Source organism: Lynx canadensis, chromosome C1, assembly GCF_007474595.2.
Source record: "Lynx canadensis isolate LIC74 chromosome C1, mLynCan4.pri.v2, whole genome shotgun sequence".
Classification (NCBI taxonomy): Eukaryota; Metazoa; Chordata; class Mammalia; order Carnivora; family Felidae; genus Lynx; species Lynx canadensis.
This window is the reverse complement of record NC_044310.1, coordinates 118,123,689-118,144,570: the sequence shown is the minus strand read 5'-3', so window position 1 is coordinate 118,144,570 and position 20,882 is coordinate 118,123,689. Positions and strand designations below refer to the sequence as shown.

The window sequence follows — 20,882 nt, the reverse complement described above, 5'->3', positions numbered from 1 at the left end:
GCTGAAGTACAAAGGTATAACACTGACATTTTAATGAGGTTTTTATGGTCCAGGCTCACTGTTTACACTCTGGAAATGTGGGCTGGCTTTCTCAGGAAAGCAGTTTTTCCTTTACTTTTCTTATTTTCTGCCTCCATTTGTCAGCATCCTTTTATTTTATTTATTTATTTTTTTAATTAATTTTTTTTTTACATTTTTATTATTTATTTTTGATAGACAGAGAGAGACAGAGCACAAGTGGGGGAGGGGCAGAGAGAGAAGGAGACACAGAATCCAAAGCAATCTCCAGGCTCCGAGCCGTCAGCACACAGCCCAATGTGGGGCTCGAACTCACGAACTGTGAGATCACGACCTGAGCCAAAGTCGGATGCTTAACCGACTGAGCCACCCAGGCGCCCCTGTCAGCATCCTTTTAAATATTTCTATGAAATATATTTGTTAAAACAGATCAAATAAAAAAAAGGCAAATAAAACCAAATCTGAAAGACAATGTTGCCAGTGTTCCCAAGGCCTTATCTTCTCCGGATGGAGCAAAAAATGATGAGGTATGCCCCGACCTCCCAGAGGCTCCCCACATTTCGGCCTGATTAGGCAATTTGGCCTGGCATTCAGAAAAGAATGCTGGCAACAAACAAACCTGGATTCAAATCCTGACTTAGTCATCAATTAGCCATGTGCTATCAGGCAGTCACTTTAACCCTCCAGGCCTCAATTTCCTCATCTGCATAATGGGCCAAATAATACCCATCTTTCAGCAGTATGAGGTTGAAAAAAAATCAGTACAATTAAATTGTCTGGATATACAAGTTAAGATGCATTTGGCTGCAGACAATGGACAAACCAACTCAAACTGGCTGACGTAGCAATAAGCCTGGGTGCTGGTTTATGTGACAGAGAATCCGGAGACAGAGTGTCCTTCAGGGTGGACGAATGTGTGGTTCAGACTCTGTTTGCAGGTGGTTCTCTTGCCCCTTCCTCCTCTCCTCTTTAGCATATCAAAGTCCCTCTGGAGGACTCCCATTTGACTTTACCTCCCCAACTTCATAGTATATAACTAGTAACTCGTCATGACCCCAGTGCAGCTCTTTCTGCCCATGGGTCCTGTCCCCATGCTTTAATAAAATCATGTTTTTGAACCAAAGATGTCTTCAAGAATTCTTTCTTGGCTGTGAGCTCCGGACAACCCCACCATCACCCCAAAGATGTTGACACTTTTCTATTGAGAGGTGGAGTGTGCTAGGGAGGAAGCATTTACTCTGCCTGCTGAGGTCCTACTAGCTGGACTAAGAATCAAATGGGCATGAGACAGATTAAAAGGGGAAAATAAAACTTAATGACATACATTCAGGGAATCCAGACAGACAAGAAATTCCCAAGACAGGCAAAGTAAGTTATGTACGTCATTCTGAACTAAGGAGGAGGGGATAGGGGTCTGGGACTTCAAAGGGAAGAAAATAAATTCATAGGAAGATGAAAAAGAATAAATGTTTGCTGTAAACAAACATTTGCTGGGCCCCTCAGAAACAGGGGGGCATAGACAACTTTGATCAAACAGGCCTTGCTGGGTCCCTCCCTGTCTGTCGTACTCAGTTCATAGTATAAGGTAGTTGTGTTTAGTGATAGCTCCCTTCCTAGAGCAATTCCTTTAGCTACATTCTTTTCAGGGAGCTGAGGGGGAGATAAAGAACTTTTCCTGAATCTTCTGGGTATTGATTTCTTTTTATTTGTTGATGTTTTTAAATGTTTATTTATTTATTTTGAGAGAGAGAGTGCACGTGGTGCACGAGCAGGGGAAGGGCAGAGGGAGAAACAGAGAGAGGGAAGGAGGGGAGAGAGAGAGAATCCCAAGCAGGTTCTGGGCTGCCAGTCCAGAGTCCAACTCGGGGCTCGATCCCATGAATAGTGAGATCATGAACTGAGCTGAAATCCAGAGCAGGACACTTAACCCTCTGAGCCACCCAAGTGCCCCTTGATTGCTTAAAAAAAATTTTTTTAATGTATATTTATTTTTGAGAGAGACAGAGAGAGCCAGGGAGGGGTAGAGAGAGAGGGAGACACAGAATCCAAAGCAGGCTCCAGGCTCCGAGCTGTCAGCACAGAGCCAGACCCGGGGCTCGAACTTGTGAACTGTGAGATCATGACCTGAGCTGAAGTAGGATGCTTAACTGACTGAGCCACCCAGGGGCCCCATGATTGCTTTTTAATTCAAAATAATCTTCCTGACAAAGTGGCCCATCTTGGAGTGGCCTGCCCTTGGCCCCTACAAGTCTATGTACCCTCTTATAAAAGAGTGGATCTTTGAGAATGGCCTCAATGGGTAGAATGAGGTGAAAGTAGAACTGTGCAACTTTCAAGGTTAGGTCATACGGCTAGCATATGCCTGGCTCTGTCCTGGGACACTTGTCTTTGGAATCCAGTGGCCATGTTGTGAGGAAGTCCAGGCATTATGTGGGTATTTTGAACTGTATATCATTCATATTCCAAATATATATAAATATATATATATTCCAAATATATAAATATTCCAAAAATATATACATATGCATGTACATATACATATAATATATGTATACGTATGTAGAAATTTAGATCTCTGTTGGCATAAATCATTAATGACCTGATCCTACAAATATTTTGGAGGTCCTCCCATGTGCCAGGCAGAGTGCAAGGTGATAAGTATACAGTAGTGAACAAGTCAGGCCATCAGCTGACTTCAGAAGAGGTAGACATCAGGAAGACAGACATCAGAGAGGTAAGCCCATTGGTCTAGAATCACACGCTGCAGTAAGTGCATTGAAGGGAGAGCACCCAGTGCTGGGAGAGAGGGTGGTGGGGTTGGGGTAGGGCCTGATTTAGAAAAGGAAGCCAGGAAACGCCCCTCTAAGGAAGGGATCCTTAGGCTGAGTAGGAACTGGCCGAGTTTCGGGTTATTTATCGCTGCAGCTATATCTATCCCAAAGCTTGCATGCTTGAAACAACCACCATTTTATTATTTCCTACAAATGTTGCAGTCCCAAATTCAGGCAGGCTTGGACTGGGAGGTTAAAGCAGTCACAGACCTACCTAGATTCATGGGCAGGGCCCAGGGACCCCACCTCTCCATGAGAGGAGTGTCAGAATTTTCAGCCAGCTTTAACCCAGCACACCAGGGGATGCACCGTGGGGTGTGGTGAGAGAAGGAGGAGAGAGAAGTCCAGAAGTAAGGTTCTGCCAAACCTTGAAAGTTATGTTAAGGGTTTTGCATTTTCTTTTCCATACAATATGAAGCCACAGATGAGTTTTAAGGAAGGAAATGAGCTGTTCCCTGTGCTTCTGAAGCTTATTGTTTATAGCTTCTGTGTCTGTTATTACACTCATTTCATTGGCTTAGTTTGGCAGAGGCTGGGATACCTTTGTATTCTGCTCACTGCAAACTCTCAGTGAAATAAATGTGAAATACGTAAATGAATTGGTTAAATAATTGATCGTGGAAAACAGCTGTAATTGTAGGTCATTGGTTTAGTGATTCTCAAACTTTAAAATGTGTCTGTGAATCTCTGGGGGATCTTATTTATATTTAGGTTCTGATTTAGTAGGTCCGGGTGACCTGAAATTCTGCATTTCTAACAGGTTCCTGTGCTAAAGTGCACGCTTTCAGTGGTGAGTGCCTAGAAATCATCGTATGTCAGAACGATTTCAGTTGAAAGGAGATAACGGGATGTGGGCACCAGACAAGCAGAGGTGAGATGACGTCATGCAGGTCCAGAATCTTCTTCCTGTCTCCTTGCCCTGCTAATCCTTCTCACCAGCTTCACCTTCACCCTCAGGCCCCTCCTGGCCTCTGATGGCTGCTGCATTTCCAAGGAATCACTTCTGGATACTACAATGTCCAGAAAGAGAAAGATACTGTATTTATGAAACATTATCTGTTTATGTATTTTCCAGAAGTTTCCCAGAAGCCTTTTCCTAATGTCTCTGTGGCCAGAATTGGGTTACATACTCAACAGTAAATCAGTGGTGGGCAAGAGGACAGAAGTTTCCATGACCAGCATAGACTAATCAGCATCTACTGCTGGAAGTGGGGATCTGGGGATCAGGGACTGGGGAGAAGCCTGATCAAAGCTGGAAGGTGGGAGTACACAACCAGAAATGTCCACTACACTATAATATGCACTTTGGTGAATTGTGCAGAGAACCTACATCTTATATCGATATCGGTATCTATATATCTATGTTCGTGTCTATCTTTACATATGAAATAAGGACATTGCCAAATTTACCTAAGGAAAAAAAAATAAGGATTTTTTAAATTAAAAATTAAAAAAACTAGGGGCGCCTGGGTGGCTTGGTCGGTTAAGCGTCCGACTTCGGCTCAGGTCATGATCTCGCGGTCCGTGAGTTCGAGCCCCTCGTCGGGCTCTGTGCTGACCGCTCAGAGCCTGGAGCCTGTTTCGGATTCTGTGTCTCCCTCTCTCTCTGTCCCTCCCCCGTTCATGCTCTGTCTCTCTGTCTCAAAAATAAATAAACATTAAAAAATAAAATAAAATAAAAAATTAAAAAAACTAAGGATTTTAATGGGTCTTACCCAAGACCCACTAAAAAGTATATGGAAACAAGCATTTGATGATTTAAGCTGGAGTAGAAAGGTCTGGGACTGTGGGAAACACAGTACTTGTTCTGAAATCTACAACTTTGTTGGGGCAACAAAACAGAAAGAACTAAAACAACCTACTGTATAAGCAGATAGATTTTTTTCATCCACTTGGCCAACAGTTACTGGGTAATCACCATAAACAAAGATCTGTGTCAAGGGCTGTGGGAGATCCAAAGATAAGGCACAGTCCCCTCCTGATAAGAATTTCACAGTTTAAGACACACAAGTAATAAGAGGTGCAACATATAAAAAGATAAGTGCCAAAAAAGATGATAGAAGAAAGTGTGTGGGAACCCGGAGGAAGGAAACAGTCCTTCTGGTTCAAGGAGGGTAGAAAATATACCATCGCTAGCACCAGTCTTGAAAGATGGGCAGATTTTTAACCAGTGATGATGGCAGTGGGGGAGTGATTGGAAAATAGGATGATGGGAAAAGTAAATATTCCCAGTGTGAGTGTGCGTGGGGGAGGTGGGGACCACATAGAGCACAACAAGTGATGTGGGTGTGGGAAAGGCAGGTATTCTTATTGGATTCCTGCTATAATTTCTTATCGACATGAAGCCATAAATAATATCACGCAAGTGTCAAGTCATATAATGAAAAAACGAGACAAGGACAACTCCTGGGAAGAGAGAAGCCCGAGCTGTCTGTGTATGGAATAATGTCCATGGGTGGGCAGGGTGAGTAGACAGGGCAGGAGGTCTAGGGGGGGCAGGTCCAGCTTCATGGTGTATAACTCCTAAATACCAGTATCAGAACACAAACAGTTTCTTCGGTGAATAAGTTGCAACAACAACAAAAAGAAATGGAGGGAGAACATGTTGGTTAAAAGACACCTAAAGACATATCAGTCTGTTGTAACGTGTGGGTTTTATTCGAATTCTGATTCAGACTGGCAACTGTAAACATGACATGTAAGTCATTTGTGGAACTATTGGGTATTGGGTAAGTGAAGATGTTAAATCACTGTAACTTATTAAGGTACTGGCATTGTGGTTGTACTCTTTTTTTTTTTTTTAAGAATTTTTATCTTTTGGAGGTATATTCTGAAATATTTATGGATGAAATGATGCCTGAGATTTTCAAAAGAATACAGGGAATAGGGGGAAGGTATAGAGGAAACAAAGACTGGCCGTGATTTGATCATTGTTACAGATGGGTGTTGAAGCTTCATCATACTATTTGCCTACCTTCGTATATGTTTGAAATTTACCATAACAGAAAACGGAAAACAAAATATATTGAAGAATTAAGTGATTGGGTGAATGAATGTCTGGCGGGAAGCTCCACCCACTGAGCTCAGGAGGCCCCGCCCCTTGGGGGGTCAGCCGCTCTCCGCCATCTGCTCTCGCAGGATTCCAGTTTATACTTTTTTATACTTTTATGACTTTCCCATTTCCCTTCGGAAATCCATTGCCCTCGCACCTCCTAAGTCGTTGTCTCTGTTCTTGCCCAGGCCGCACAGACTACTTCGAGTCCCCAGAAGTCACCAGCGGCCTCCGGAGCTCGAGCGCCTGCCGCCCGTATCCCCCCCCCCCCCCCGCCCCCACGTCCCTGGGGAGTTTGGTCGCGTCCGGCCGCCGACCCTGGGAGCGCGTCCTAGTTGTCATGGCGACGGTGGCTGGCGCCGGCGCCGGCCTAATCCCGCCCCGGAACCACCTCCTGTGTGAGCTGCCTGGGACCTGGGGCTAGGGGTGCCCCCTTGGCCGCCGCTGAGCTGCTGAGGCTGCCTGAACCGCGGGCAGGTGGTCAGAGGAGAGGTCGGACCGAAAGGGTTAAGTGAGGATGTGGGTAGTGCATGGGGCTGGGGTCGACCCCTACCCCTAGCCGGAGATGGAGTGAAGGGGCGCTGAGGGGGAGCAGGCGTCTGGCTAGGATGAGAGGGCCTGCGGGTAGAGGATGGGGCCAGTAGACCAAGGATGGGGGTGTGTGAAAAGAGACAAGTTCACCCTGGAGTGAGTGAACTGGAATAGGAGAGCTCTCCTGAAAACGGTTTAGGCATTGTTCCTGCCTGAAGTACAGGCGGGGAATTTGAGGGGCCCCAAGGAGAGGGGGCTGGAAAGTGAACTTTGAGGCAGGTGTTGAAGGGATGAAAGGGAACGAAGCAGGTGAGGTAGAGGCTGTGCTGAGGAGTAGGGAATCTTCAGAGGTGCTGGGGCTGGGGGTAAGGGGAAAGGAGAAATTTTCAGAAAATGATTGGTAAACACCTGCTTCAGTATAGTCACTGTATTTTGCTTGCTGTTGTGGACTCCGGAGAATCTAAAGCTATGAGTCTTCTCCAGAAAAAAAAAAAAAAAAAAAAGCAAGCACATGAAGATCCAGACCGGATTTTACATTCAGTCTCAGAGGCATCACAGAGCAGCCCCCGCAAGCTTGCTTGTCCAAGGACCCCCAGTTTAGAGACTTAGCTGTAGAAGATACCAAGATGCCTAGGCTTGTACATGGCAATAAATCATTCATACCTCATGAGTAGTAGAGGCAGTAGTTGTAAAGTATGTTGAAGGGTGTTGGGGTCAGTGTGGCCTTTATGAAGAGGGTGGAACTTGAAATGAATGTTAAGGAAACGCAAGTCTGACAAAGGGTCAACATGAACCGGGATCCTAGGTCCTGGGACAGAGCCCCTAGGAATGCACCCCCTGGTGGTGGAGGGGGCCTATTGGCTACCCTGTCTCCTTTTCACGCCAGAGAGGGGCCCAGGAAGGTGGCTCAAAAATGCCAGTGTCTTATAAATAGTGTCTCCAAATGTTAAAGGGTTTCATGGTCACATGCAGCTAAGAAACTGATTTGGAGAAATCTCAGAAAAGGCCTGTTTAACTATTTACTTCAACATTTTCCGATTTTTTTGATTGTGAGTGCCTTTATTTTTCCCTTCAGGAGTCCAAAGCATCTCAGGACTAGAGTTTGGGAAAAGCTCTTGAAAATTAAGGGCCACCGAAGGGTTTTGAGCGACGGCAGGAGATTGGGGTGTGATATGTGACGCCAGATTAATGGGACAGCCCTGTGTGGGAATGGAGTGGCCGGCAAAGGCAGGGAGGCAGAGAGGGCCTGGGCCACAGTTAACCGCACAGTCACAGAGGTACGTTTGTTAAAGATTGAGAAAAAAAAAATGTGCGTGGTTTCTCATACTGCTACTGTTTTCTTCCCAGGAAGTGACCTTTGGCTCTAAAAAGGAGACTCAATTTTTCATGATAAAATGGCAGTGGTGAAAACCCCCAGCAGAGAACTAAACAGTGCCAAAGAACCATTTACTAACGTATCTCCCCTCCTTTTGAGGAGCCTCGTGGAGGAGCCTAAGAAAAGAACTCCAGTACCTAATCACCTTCTAGAATCAAGTAAGTTGGAATCTAATCAAGTAAGTTGGATCGCAGAGGATCCAAAGTCCAGAAAGCACAAAGAAATTTTTGGTGCTGATCTCTCTATATTGTCTTATAGGCTTACAATAGGTTTTATTATTAAGAACAATGGTTCTATTTAGGCCCATCCACTCACGTGATAGGTCCTTGTGGTGTACGTGAGTCACCAAGTTCTGCTGCTCCCACTTCCTCAAATATCTTACCTATCTGTCCCCACTGCCTCAGCAGGTCACTAGGATATTGTAGTGCTCTCCTCCTTCCGACCTTCACACCCCGTCAGTTTCCTTTGTGGAATCACGGCTGTCCCTGCCCCTGTTCTGCTCAGATGCTCTCAGCGGTTCCCTTGCATACGGAATAGAGCTGCGATTCTTTCCCTTGGCATTTGGCCTCCTCTGCCGTGGATGTGAACTTGCCTACTCGGCCCCGCCCCCCAGGCCTACCATGCTCTGTACCTCTCACCCCCAGCTGCAGCCACACCATTACTCCTGCTCCTTCAAGACCACATGCACTTAATACCCCCTTGCTTTTTTCCGTGCACATCTCTCCCATTCTATGTACGTGGAAAGCCTGGTAGATCCTCTAGTGATTATGTAGAAGACTAATCATTCGGCCTACGTTATTCTCACTCATTCTGCACAACATCAGCGTTCTGTTTTCATTTTACTGTTGGGAAAGCTGACAATCAGAGAGGTCAAACGAATTCCCCAAGGCGGCACAGCTGAGTGGGGAGGTGGTGTTCAGTCGTTGTAGCCCAATGTCCAGCTCTCTACCGTCACACTAGCTGGCTTCCAATTCATCTTGCAAGGCCCATCACAAATGCTGGAAATGCAGTAATTTGGTGTGGCTCTTTCATTACCGTAGAACTTATTGAATGCAGATTAATATACTCAACTATTTCTGGGGGTATTAGCAGAGCAATGCCTATTTTACACCTGTTTGTGGCTCTAAAAACAAAAGCAAAATATCCAGCATCTAAAAAATTTACCAAATAGGGGTGCCTGGGTGGCTCAGTCGGTGAGGCTTCTGACTCTTGATTTCAGCTCAGGCCATGATCTCATGGTCAGTTGGGAGATCAAGCCCCATGTTGGGCTCCAAGGTGAGTGTGGAGCCTGCCTGGGATTCTCTCTCCCCTTCTCTCCCTGCCCATCCCTTGTGCTCATGTGTGTGTGCTCTCTCTCTCTCAAAAATAAATAAATAAACTTGAAAAAATTTTTTCAAATGGGGCACCTGGCTGGCTCACTCAGAGGAGCGTGTGAATCTTGATCTCAGGGTCGTGAATTCGAGCCCCACCTTGGGTATAGAGATTACTTAAAAATAAAATCTTTAAAAAATTACCAAATAATGTTCATTTCAATACTTAAAAAAATGATCAGATAACCAACAGAGATCATCTATCCCCAGAAAGACCATCCTTAACCCCATTCCAGCCCTTCACTTTGGCCCAAAGCTGATGACAGTGTTCAGCTCACCTGGTGAGGAGCAAGAACACCAACCATTTCACACTCACTCTAGATGTTTACAAGAATCACACTGGGCTAAGGAGCGGGGTGGGGGATCTGTGGCTCACAGGGTGTGGATATAGCCAAAGGTGAAAAGTCACCGTTGGTGAGAAATTGGATGGTGCATTCGTATTGAAGGAGGCAGTCTAGCAGCTGGAATCAGACCTGGGCTTGATTTTCAACTACCAGCCGTGGGCAAGTTGCTTAATCTTGTTGAGTCTCAGCTCCTTCATCTGCACAATGGAAATAATACCTGCTGCGCCGGGTTGGAGTGATGATTATGAACAAATGCCTGACATCAGCGCTAAAGGCACAGAGACAATGGGGTAGTGGGTTCCCAGTGCCTCCTACACATCTCAGTTCCTGCCTGAATGAAGAGCTGGGAAAAGTTATGTAGACCTGGATGCTTTTTTTTTTTTTTTTAATATATTTTATTGTCAACTTGGCTAACATACAGAGCATACAGTGTGCGCTTGTTTTCGGGAGTAGATTCCCGTGATTCATCGCTTACATACAACACCCAGTGCTCGTCCCAACAAGTGCCCTCCTCAATGCCCATCACCCATTTCCCCTCCCCCCCCTTCATCCCCATCAACCCTCAGTTTGTTCTCTGTATTTAAGAGTCTCTTATGGTTTGCCTCCCTCCCTCTCTGTAATTCTTTTTTTCCCCTCCCCTTCCCCCGTGGTCTTCTGTTAAGTTTCTCAGGTTCCACATAGGAATGAAACCATATGGTATCTGTCTTTCTCTGCCTGACTTATTTCACTTAGCATAATACCCTCTAGTTCCATCCACGTTGCTACAAATGGCCAGATTTCATTCTTTCTCATTGCCAAGTAGTATTCCATTGCATACGTAAACCACATCTTCTTTATCCACTCATCAGTTAATGGACATTTAGGCTCTTTCCATAATTTGGCTATTGTTGAAAGTACTGCTATAAACATTGGGGTACATGTGCCCCTATGCATCAGCACTCCTGTATCCTTTGGATAAATTCGTAGCAGTGCTATTGCTGGGTCATAGGGTAGTTCTACTTTTAATTTTTTTTTGAGGAACCTCCACACGGTTTTCCAGAGTGGCTGCACCAGGTTGCATTTCCACCAACAGTCCAAGAGGGTTTCCGTTTCTCCACATCCTCGCCAGCATCTGTTGTTTCCTGAGTTGTTAATTTTAGCCACTCTGACCGGCGTGAGGTGGTATCTGTGTGGTTTTGATTTGTATTTCCCTCATGATGAGTGATGTTGAGTATGTTTTCATGTGTCTGTTGGCCATCTGGATGTCTTCTTTGAAACAGTGACACTTTTTTTTTTTTAATTTTTATTTATTTTGAGAAAGAGCTAGAGAGCAAGCGGGGGAGGAGCAGAGAGAGGGAATCCCAAGCAGGCTCTACACTGTCAGTGCAGAACCCAACGTGGGGCTGGAACTCACAAACTGTGAGATCATGACCTGAGCCCAAATCAACAGTTAGACACTTAAGGGACTGAGCCTGTACCCTTTTGTAAAAGAGATCAGCTGTTTAAACCTTGTTCTCAAAACTGAAAAAAAGAAAAGAAAAGAAAAGAAAAGAAAAGAAAAGAAAAGAAAAGAAAAGAAAAGACATTCACATTATAGTAATAGCAGTTGGAGACTTTTCTGTCCAGAGCGATAATTATTCAGAGCTTTAGAATTATTCTATCACATTGTAATTCTATCCAGAGGAAATGAAAGAATAACAGTTAAACACACATTAGAAAACTAACACTTGGTGTTTGGATATTCATCGCATGCTAGGTAATCTTGGTGTTATACGGAGCAGCAAAGATAAGGCGCGTGCTTTTTACAAGCTCGCATTTTATTTTGAAGACTTGCACAAAACGTGAAGAGCAGATTATTTCACTAAGTGGTCAACAGTACATGTGAATTTGTATTGTGATGATAACATCTCCCAAACAATGTGTAAAAATAGGGAGAAGCAGTACAGTTCATTTGGAATAGATCATTAATCTGGTTCACATCTGTATCCTCTGTCTGAAACTTTCATAGGCTTAAAATATCCTAAAGAGAGCCCACCTTAACAGGATCTTCTTTTATTTAAGATTTGCTTTTATGTCTCATCTCCTGATGTACTTGTTTACATTGCTTTTATAGAGGTTTATGCAAAACTTCTGAATAATACGGTCATACAGGCAAAACCTGGCGTAGTGCATTTTGGAGGCTATCAAGTAGAAGAACAACACCAACAGATTCTGGTAGGTATTTTTTAAGTGGGATAACTAATCATAGTAATGACATGACGTGAATGTTCTGCATCTATATTATTCATTTAAAGAGCAGCGTAATCTGCAGAAGCACGAATGTCAATTGGGCCAGAAAGATGGTTCTAGGATGAGAAATTTTAAAGTTGTACCAGTGTCCTTGGACAAGCTACTTTCTCCCGCCAAAGGCTCCTCACGGCATTCTTTTCGAATGGGTGTCATTGCTAACTGGCTCTTAGGGGCTAGGAGCTGGGTGCCCTGTGCCTCCCATGATTCAATTTCATCCTTACACTCGCTCTGTGGAGGTTGTACTATTACTCTCAGTCTATAGACGAGGAAACCAGGATTCCAGGAGGTTAAATAGTTGGCTCAAGAACACACAGCTAGGAAGTGATAGAGACCGACTTTGACTTTTCGGCTGCCTTCCTCTAAACCAGTGCCTGCTTGCTCCAAGCCTACACCACCAGGGAAAGGGGTATCCCTTTCCTAAGAGGCTCTGGTGAGGGTTCTGTTCCACCTGTTCAGGTCTGATGCCCATGCCTAATTCATCCATTCTGACCAGAGAGATTCTAGCTGGGTCTGGTGGCAAGGGTCAGCTCCACTGGACAGGCTCCAGAAGGGACAGTGGAAAGGACGGACTTCAGTCCACCACAGAGCTTCGTGGGTGCCCTTCATCGACGGCATGTTCAAACTGGGGTGGGCTCTGGGTGGCCACAGCATCCCTAACTTCTATGCTTCTAGGGACCTGAACATTTAAGTCACCTCTACAACCTCAATGACCTCACATCGACCCCCTAAAGTCACACGGAGCAGGACATCTCAGAACTACTCCCACTGGGTTCTGGATCTGAGCCACAATGGCATCTGCACATGTGTTGGGAGTGGGGCAGAGGTGGGCTCTCTTCACTAGGGCCCTCTGAGACTCTGGCTTTGTACACGATGTTCCCCCCTCTGGCTCTGTCACCAGATGCCTCAAGAGTCTCTACTTTTAGACGTGATGCATTCTTAGAAGCCATGTCTTAGAGTGGGTCATTTTATTTATTTTATTTATTTATTTATTTATTTTATTTATTTTTTTTTTTCCAACGTTTATTTATTTTTGGGACAGAGAGAGACAGAGCATGAATGGGGGAGGGGCAGAGAGAGAGGGAGACACAGAATCGGAAACAGGCTCCAGGCTCTGAGCCATCAGCCCAGAGCCTGACACGGGGCTCAAACTCACGGACCGCGAGATCGTGACCTGGCTGAAGTCGGACGCTTAACCGACTGCGCCACCCAGGTGCCCCAGAGTGGGTCATTTTAAGAAAGAACTCCAAGTATTGTGTTGGATTGCTCAGGTCAAGGAGAAGAAGCTGACACATGGCCAAGCCGTCAGGAAGTGAAGTCAGGTTTCTATCAGGCAGTCCCCAACAAACAACGCCATTTCCGTGAGTCCTCGTGCCTCCAAGTGGGTAGAGAGAATGAATCCGGAGAGAAATCTGTTAGGTGCCAAGTGTTTCCCCCTCGGAAAAAGGGTTAGAGTTTAGAATGGTGAATAGGAAATCCCCCCCCACCCCAACTAATGAGGACACATTTCTTAGAACACAGCATCAAAGACCCAGGTTAATAATTGATTTTGAAGCTTATTTTTCCTGATATTAGGTTTGCTGCCTCAAAGGTGGTAGGGTAGAATTAAAATAATTATCTTTCAGAGTTCCTCGCTGTTTATAATAATTAATGAATAAACAATTCACTCCCCACCCCACCCCCCCAGCACCCTCACTCTCCTTATTCCTTCACCCAGTCTACCTTTACCCCAGGCGCCCACTAATCTGCTTTCCATTGGTATAGACTTAACTACTCTGGACATTTCATATAAGTGGAATCATATAACATGTAGTCTTGTGTGACTGGCTTCTGTCATTTGGCCTAATGTTTCCCAGGCTCACCCGACTTGTGGCATCTATCAGTACTTCCTTCCTTTCCATGACTGAATACTATTCCATTGTATGCCTATACCATGTTTTGTTCAGCCATTCATCCGATGGACGTCTGGGTTTCAACTTTGAGCCTCCTATGAATAGCACTCTTAGGGACACTTGTGTACGAGTTTTTGCGTGGACTTATTTTCAGTCCTCCTGGATGTATACCAAGGAGTAGAATTGTTGGGTTATATGGTGTGTTAGTTTTCTGTGGCTGCTCTAACAAATAACCACAAACTGAGGATCTTAGTAAGCCAGAGATTTATTCTGGAGGTCAGAGTCCGAAATCAAGGTGTCGGCAGAGCTGTGCTCCCTCCAGAGGTTCTTGGGGAGAATGTAGTTTCGCCTCCGGCAGCTTCTGGCAGGCGTTGCTTGGCTTGTGGCTACATGACTCCACTCTCTGCCTCTGCCTTCCCATGGCCCTCTCTGACTCTCTGTCTTCTCTTCTCGTACACAGACAGGTTATTGGACTGAGACCTACCTGGGTAATTCAGGATGATTGAATCTCAAGGTCCTTAATAACACCCACAATGATCCTTTTGTCAAATAAGGTCACATTCACAGGCTCCAGGTGTTAGGATATGAACATGCCTTCCTGAGGCCACCGTTCAACTCACTACTTTATTTGTATTTTTGTGTATTTGCACATTTTATTTGCATCTCCCTAAAGACTAATGATGTTGAAGATATTTAGGCCAGGATGGTCATGATTTAAAAAAAAATCTTGTGGGGGCGTCTGGCTGGCTCAGTTGGTAAAGCAGGTGACTCTTTTTTTTTTTTATTGTTTATTTATTTATTTTTGAGGGGAATGGAGGGGCAGAGAGAGAAAGAGATTGAGAATCTCGAGTAGGTTCCACACTGTCAGTGGAGAGCCCAACGTGGGGCTTGAACTCACAGACCGTGAGATCATGACCTGAGCTGAAGTCAAGAGTTGGAGGCTTAACTGACTGAGCTACCCAGGCACCCCAGAACATGTGACTCTTGATCTTGCGGTTATAAGTTTGAGCCCCACACTGGGTGTAGAGATTACTTAAAAAAGAAAGTTTTGTTTCTTAAAAACAAAAAGATAAGCATGAGGAGGAGAAGCCACTTGATATAGCCCAGAAGGAAAGAGAAGTGGGAAAAGGATATTCAGGGCATAAAGGAAGACGTTGAGAGGTTCAGGGTCCATGCTGCATATTTGCATACTAGCTTGCAATCTGGTTTACCTAGACTGTAGGGTTTGGGGAGGGAGGTGAAAGCTTCATTCTGTTGAAGAATAGAGATCATCTCTTTTGTACAAACAGGAATAGATACATGTGAAAAATGATTTCATCTTAATAGCCTTCTGGGAGATCTTGGGAGAGCCAAGCCTCCTGTTTCCACCAGCAGAGTTAAGCGGAAGCCTAAGGCAATTACCTTGAGATTCTTGCCAAACACGGGGAAAATCCAGCTCTGTTTTTATCTTGGTGTTGCTACAGGAAACTATGCAAATTTCCCAAGAATGGAATGATTGAATGTGGGTTTAAAACCACAATAAATTGTTCATTAACATTTGAGATTGATCCAGATCTGGTTGAAGGATTGAAAGCATTTCGCTTGGATTCATATTGAGATCAATGCTTCAACTTATTTCAAAATCGGAAATAGTGTTTCTCAAAACAAAGACCTCTTAAATTATTTTTACCCCCTTGGAAGAAAGATTTTGTTTGGGAAACTATATTTATTAAATAAATCATTACTCCATTTTCTCATGAGGCAAGCAGTGTTGCCGCGGCCAGCCCAAAACAAAGTTGTTAGCCTATACAGACTTATCTTACATAAATTAACAGTTGCTTCAGGATTTCTGAAATAATAGTCTTAGTTTTCAATTCCCTATTGCAGCCTTTAAGATCCTCCCCACCCCCCTGCAATGTATAGCCAAAGAATACATCTTTTATGATCATAAATGGGATCTATGTTGTTTAATTATTTAAGAAATTATTTCAGTATTTTCTTATTGCTATTTTTTTATTCATTTGACAATGCAGGTATTCTCTCCTGAGTTCCAAAGCATAGGCTTCACCTACAAATGAGTAGTGGGCATGTTTGAATTTGCTCTGCCACACTCAGGTTGGAGGAAGCATCAGGTTTCTACTTTTTTTTTTTTTTTTAATTTTTTTTTTCAACGTTTATTTATTTTTGGGACAGAGAGAGACAGAGCATGAATGGGGGAGGGGCAGAGAGAGAGGGAGACACAGAATCGGAAACAGGCTCCAGGCTCTGAGCCATCAGCCCAGAGCCCGATGCGGGGCTCGAACCCACGGACCGTGAGATCGTGACCTGGCTGAAGTCGGACGCTTAACCGACTGCGCCACCCAGGCGCCCCTACTTTTTTTTAAATGTTTATTTATTTATTTTGAGAGAGAGACCTAGAGCGCGAGTAGGGCAGGGGTAGAGACAGAGAGGGAGAGAGAATCCCAAGCAGGCTCCACTCTGTCAGTGCAGAGCCTGATAGGGGGCTTGATCCCACCAACTGCGGGATCATGACCTGAGCCGAAATCAAGAGTCAGACACTCAACCGACCGAGCCACCCAGGCGCCCGCCCCTTCTGTATTTTTTACAATCAAGTTGTGGCTGGCCCCTCACCCACAGGTGCTGGCCGCTTCTCCAGTCTCGGGAGAGCCAGCTTCTGTCTCCTCCCATTCAGGAAGACTGGAGCAGCTGAGCCACCTCAGGAGCTTTGAGGACAGACCTCTCTATAGCCTGTGATGCTGCTGATTGCAAACTGACCTAAGTCCATGAAGTTATGTCTCATTGCCAGGTGCATATTGATAATCTGACCCCGATGGGAGATGGGAGCCACCGGTCCCCTCCCAGCAGCCTCACTACCAGGTTTATCTGCTGCAATGCAAACAGGCCCAAGAAGAAATTGTGCCACGCATAAGACACTTACTAGCAAGCAGGCAAAAAGGAATTTCCATACTCGCAGTCTCCAGGAAGGCCCAGCCATTAGCTCCTTGCAAGGAAGCTTTGCGGGCAGCAGATGCAGGAGCATCTGTGGGTAAGATTGGCCACCCTTCCGACGGGCTAACAACATGTTTTGTGCTGTGCAAAACGCAAGACCTAAAGGAGTCCTGGGTCTTTGGAGGTCACTGTAAAGGACACTGGGCTCTGGGCTCACCAGGTTCTCCTGTGCCTTTCGTTTAAGAGCGGGAATGCCTGTATGATGTTCCTAGTTAGTACGTATACCCTGAACATCCCTTATGCTTATATTGAAGACCCTCTAGTGTCAGTTTAGGTGAACAGGATTGAAGTGCTTTTAGTAGCCACCTCTGGAGTATGGACTCTGGGTTAGGATCTTGCAGTGTGCACTAAGTACTCCTAGAGTGCAGATTACTGATTTCTTCTAAGAAATACACACCTGGGATACACAGTAAAAGCAGTCCCTACCACCCTTGTTTGTTGTCCTATCCTCATACTGGATTTTTTTTTTTTTCCCAACGTTTATTTATTTTTGGGACAGAGAGAGACAGAGCAAGAACGGGGGAGGGGCAGAGAGAGAGGGAGACACAGAATCGGAAGCAGGCTCCAGGCTCTGAGCCATCAGCCCAGAGCCTGACGCAGGGCTCGAACTCGCGGACCGCGAGATCGTGACCTGACTGAAGTCGGACGCTTAACCGACTGCGCCACCCAGGCGCCCCAGGATTTTTTTTTTTTAAGTGACAGACAATATAAACCACCTCTACTCCCAATTCTTGGACTGCAACGCGAGGGCTTCCCTTGATGACAAGCATGGGCATAGAGTTCTTTTTTTTTTTTAATGTTTGTTTATTTTTGAGTGAATGTAAGCAGGGGAGGGACAGAGAGAGGGGGATAGCGGATCCCAAGTGGGCTTTGCTCTGACAGCAGTGAGCCCGACGTGGAGCTCAAACTCATGAACTGCAAGATCATGATGTGAGCCTAAGTCAGATGCTCAACCCACTGAGCCACCCAGGCGCCCCAGGGTGCCGAGTTCTTTGTCAAGGCTTCCAGGTCCTGGGGCTGCATGGCTACCTCTCCACCTCCAGGCAGGTCCCACCACCCCAGGGTTCTGGGTGTGATGAACACAGGCCCCAGGCATCCTGGGTCCCAGCATACCTGTCCCCCCAATCTCTGTTGAAAGACCCCCTCTCAAGAGCAGGGCCCCAGGAGCCCACACCTTCACCAAAACTGCCCCTCTGCAGGCTCGTTGGAGGTCAGGAGTGGCCTGGAGAACTTTTTTAGTTTTTTGTTTTTTGTTTTTTTAAGGCTTTTAGCATATTAAAAAAAAGAAAAGATATGCCAAAACACAGGGTCACTTTAGGCATGTTCAGAGGTGAGAAAAAAGAACTTTTAACAAATGCAAACACTACTGTAACGTCATCAGGAAGTAATATCTGAATTTTAATTTAGGGCTTCAGTGTTGGACAATGGGCCCCGTGACAGGCCCAGCCTCTGGCCTAGACTTTGGAAACCAAACTCCTCTTAACTGTTCCTTGCCCAGGTGAAGCCCAAACCCCCAGATTCCAAAGTTCTTGGTCCCATCTCAAGCAGAAGGAGGAAAGACACCTGTACTTAGAGACCGAGTTAATTTGTCCATCATATTGTCCTACCTCACGGGCAGAGAATTCCCGACCTGGACTTCTTTCCCATTTGCCCCAGGGATGGATTGGAGGCTGTCCTAGCCACAGGCCTTTTTCCTAATTTTTTTGACTGCTTAAGTGTTGCTGGGCCCCCAGCACCAGTGGCATGTAATTCCAGAAACTGTGGGAGATGACCGGGTAGCTGGCTTCTTCTTAGTTGAGTCACAGGCCTAAATGGAGTTGTTGTGAAAATTCCTTAATGAAAGGCAACCTGGTTCTGAGAGGAGTCTGGTGGCCAGCAGGGGGAGCTCTCACGCCCCCACCACTCTGCAATTGCACACCCAATAGGAAGAGATGTACCTTAGGTACTATGCCACTATCTCAGCAGGAAAAAGGAAGGTTTTCCTCCTGCCCTAGCAACAGCCCAGCCAATGAGAGACCAGCACAGCTCGGCCAGTGAAAAACTCCTATACTTCAAACTCCAGTGGAGTTTACCCCAATGGACTTTTTGTTTATAACAGCTCTCCCCCTTTCCCCCTTTCCAATATAAGAGAGCAGTCCTCTCCTTTAGTCTGGGCACTTGTGTATGGGTTTTTCAGTAGCCTGCACGTCCTGGTTTGCAGTTCTCTGCTGTTTCTGAATAAACCCATTTTTGCTGGCAAGATGACTGGCAGGTTTAGTTTTGTTTTTTAAATTTTTGTTTATTTATGGGAGATTGCAAGCAGGGGAGGAGTAGAGAGGAGGGGACAGAGGATCCAAAGCGGGCTCTGCTGACAAGCTGACAGCAGCGAGCCTGATGTAGGGCTTGAACTCACAAATGGTGAGATCATGACCTGAGCCAAAGTCAGACGCTCAACTGACTGAGCCACCAGGCATCCCCCGGCAGTTTTGTTTTTGAGGTTAACCGAGTTCAACAAAAAGGCACACAAGGTAACTGGTCAGGACTGGGGAGGAGGGGCATGTGCCCAAGCAGATAGCTTCCTGGGGGCTACAGGCTCTCGTAAAGCCCCTAGTCTGGACAGAAGGCACGTGGGTGTGCTTTATTGTCCTTTAAATGGGGTTGTGTTTATTTTATTATTCTTTAAATGGGGTGTGATGCATTTCAAATCTTTTTGAAAGTTAAACAATAAATTCTATCTCCTCAAATCCCTTCAGGAACAAGGTAAGGTCTAAATAAATGAGGAGGTAAGTACGCAGATACATAAGACCGTGTTTTCTCTGAATGCTTCTCTGTTTCTCGCAGCATCTGGTCAATATTTCCAATGAAGACACACATGTGCATATTTTACCCCCTCAAACCGAATACTTTCAGATCAAGTATGTGAAAAAGGTAAGTGTGGTCCGGTTACCTATTCTCCACTGTGTTCTTTGTTAGGTTGTGGCTTTCTGGGTGGTAGGTCGGCTTGGGACGGGGCCTGTCCCCATGACAGCCTGTGTGCTCTGGGGCCTGTCCCCATGACTGCCTACTTGTCTTCTAGGAACACCACCTTGTCCCCGGCTTGTCCCTCACAATCACCATTACATTTTCTCCGGATGAGTGGCGATACTATTACGACTGCATTCGGGTTCACTGTAAGGTAAGTTTTCTTAAAATTGGTGTTTTTGGGGTAAGGGGCAGAAGGATGTCAAGACTTCCATCCTGAGGGAAGAATGAAGAAATGATACGGTAAGTGAAGTTCTCACCCAGTGCGTATGTTCCTTGGGCAGTTGGCGTGAGTGGCACGAGGGTCCTTGTCCAGTGACATGGACCCAGGTGTGAGAGCCACAAAGAACCAGGGCAGAGCCGTGAGACATCATTTGCTGTAGGTGTCCTGCCTGCCCTGGCCTAGAAACCTCATTTATTGTGTAGCGCTAGGAGTTGATAAGGACTTTTTCAAGTAGCTTCGACATACTCCTTTAAGTGCTAGGTTACAAAATTAGCAACACCCCTAATTTGTGATTATAAACCCCAGGGACCGGATGGTGTCCTGTGGGAAGGCCCTCAGAGGCAGCCCTGGGGGTCTGCAGGGAGGTGGGAGCCTGTGTGGCCTGACCCCAGCTGGCTGCGCCATGTGAGTCCCTGTGAGCCTCTTCTAAGCCAGTGAATTCATCCCGTGGCCTCCAGCCGGAGCCCAGCTCCACGTGCTGTCAATCCCTCTCTTCAGACTGTCCCCCCCACCACGACACTTCCCTTTGCTCTCCCACGTCTGGCTCTTGCAAGTCAAGCCTTCGGGTGAACTAAATTTAATTTTTCAAAACTAAAACTGGAAGAGTATGTTTTAGTGATCAATGAGTTTCAATTTTTTTTTCATTTTTAAAAAATTTTTGAGACATTTATTCATTTTTGAGAGGCAGAGAGAGAGACAGAGCACAAGTGAGGGAGGGGCACGGAGAGAAGGGGAGACACAGAATCCGAAGCAGGCTCCAGGCCCCGAGCTGTCAGCACAGAGCCTGACGTGGGGCCCGAACTCACTTACTGGGAGATCATGACCTGAGCCGAAGTCAGATGCTTTAACCTACTGAGCTACCCAGGCGCCCCAGTGAGTTTCAGTTTTTAAACAGAAAATAAAAAAGCTCAACTAAAAATTAGAGTATTGCTTTCAGAAGGAGTATCTATACCAAGAACACAAATCTCGAGGGCAGACGTACAGAGCGCCACA

General features: G+C 45.6%; 1 protein-coding gene across 2 annotated transcripts in view; it reads left to right on the top strand.

Annotated features, from left to right (window-relative positions):
* The first annotated feature begins 6,314 nt into the window (after positions 1 to 6,314).
* Positions 6,315 to 20,882, top strand: part of CFAP221 (cilia and flagella associated protein 221) — a 112,417-nt gene continuing 97,849 nt past the window's right edge. Inside the window, exons 1-5 of one of the 2 annotated variants that reach the window (XM_030327572.1) lie at positions 6,315 to 6,393; positions 7,780 to 7,965; positions 11,614 to 11,714; positions 19,487 to 19,573; positions 19,722 to 19,820. In XM_030327572.1, the coding sequence (XP_030183432.1) occupies positions 7,827 to 7,965; positions 11,614 to 11,714; positions 19,487 to 19,573; positions 19,722 to 19,820 (426 nt within the window). In that variant the 5' untranslated portion in view covers positions 6,315 to 6,393; positions 7,780 to 7,826. Of the gene's footprint in view, positions 6,408 to 7,779; positions 7,966 to 11,613; positions 11,715 to 19,486; positions 19,574 to 19,721; positions 19,821 to 20,882 lie in introns of both variants that reach the window. The other variant, XM_030327573.1, reaches the window with a different exon arrangement.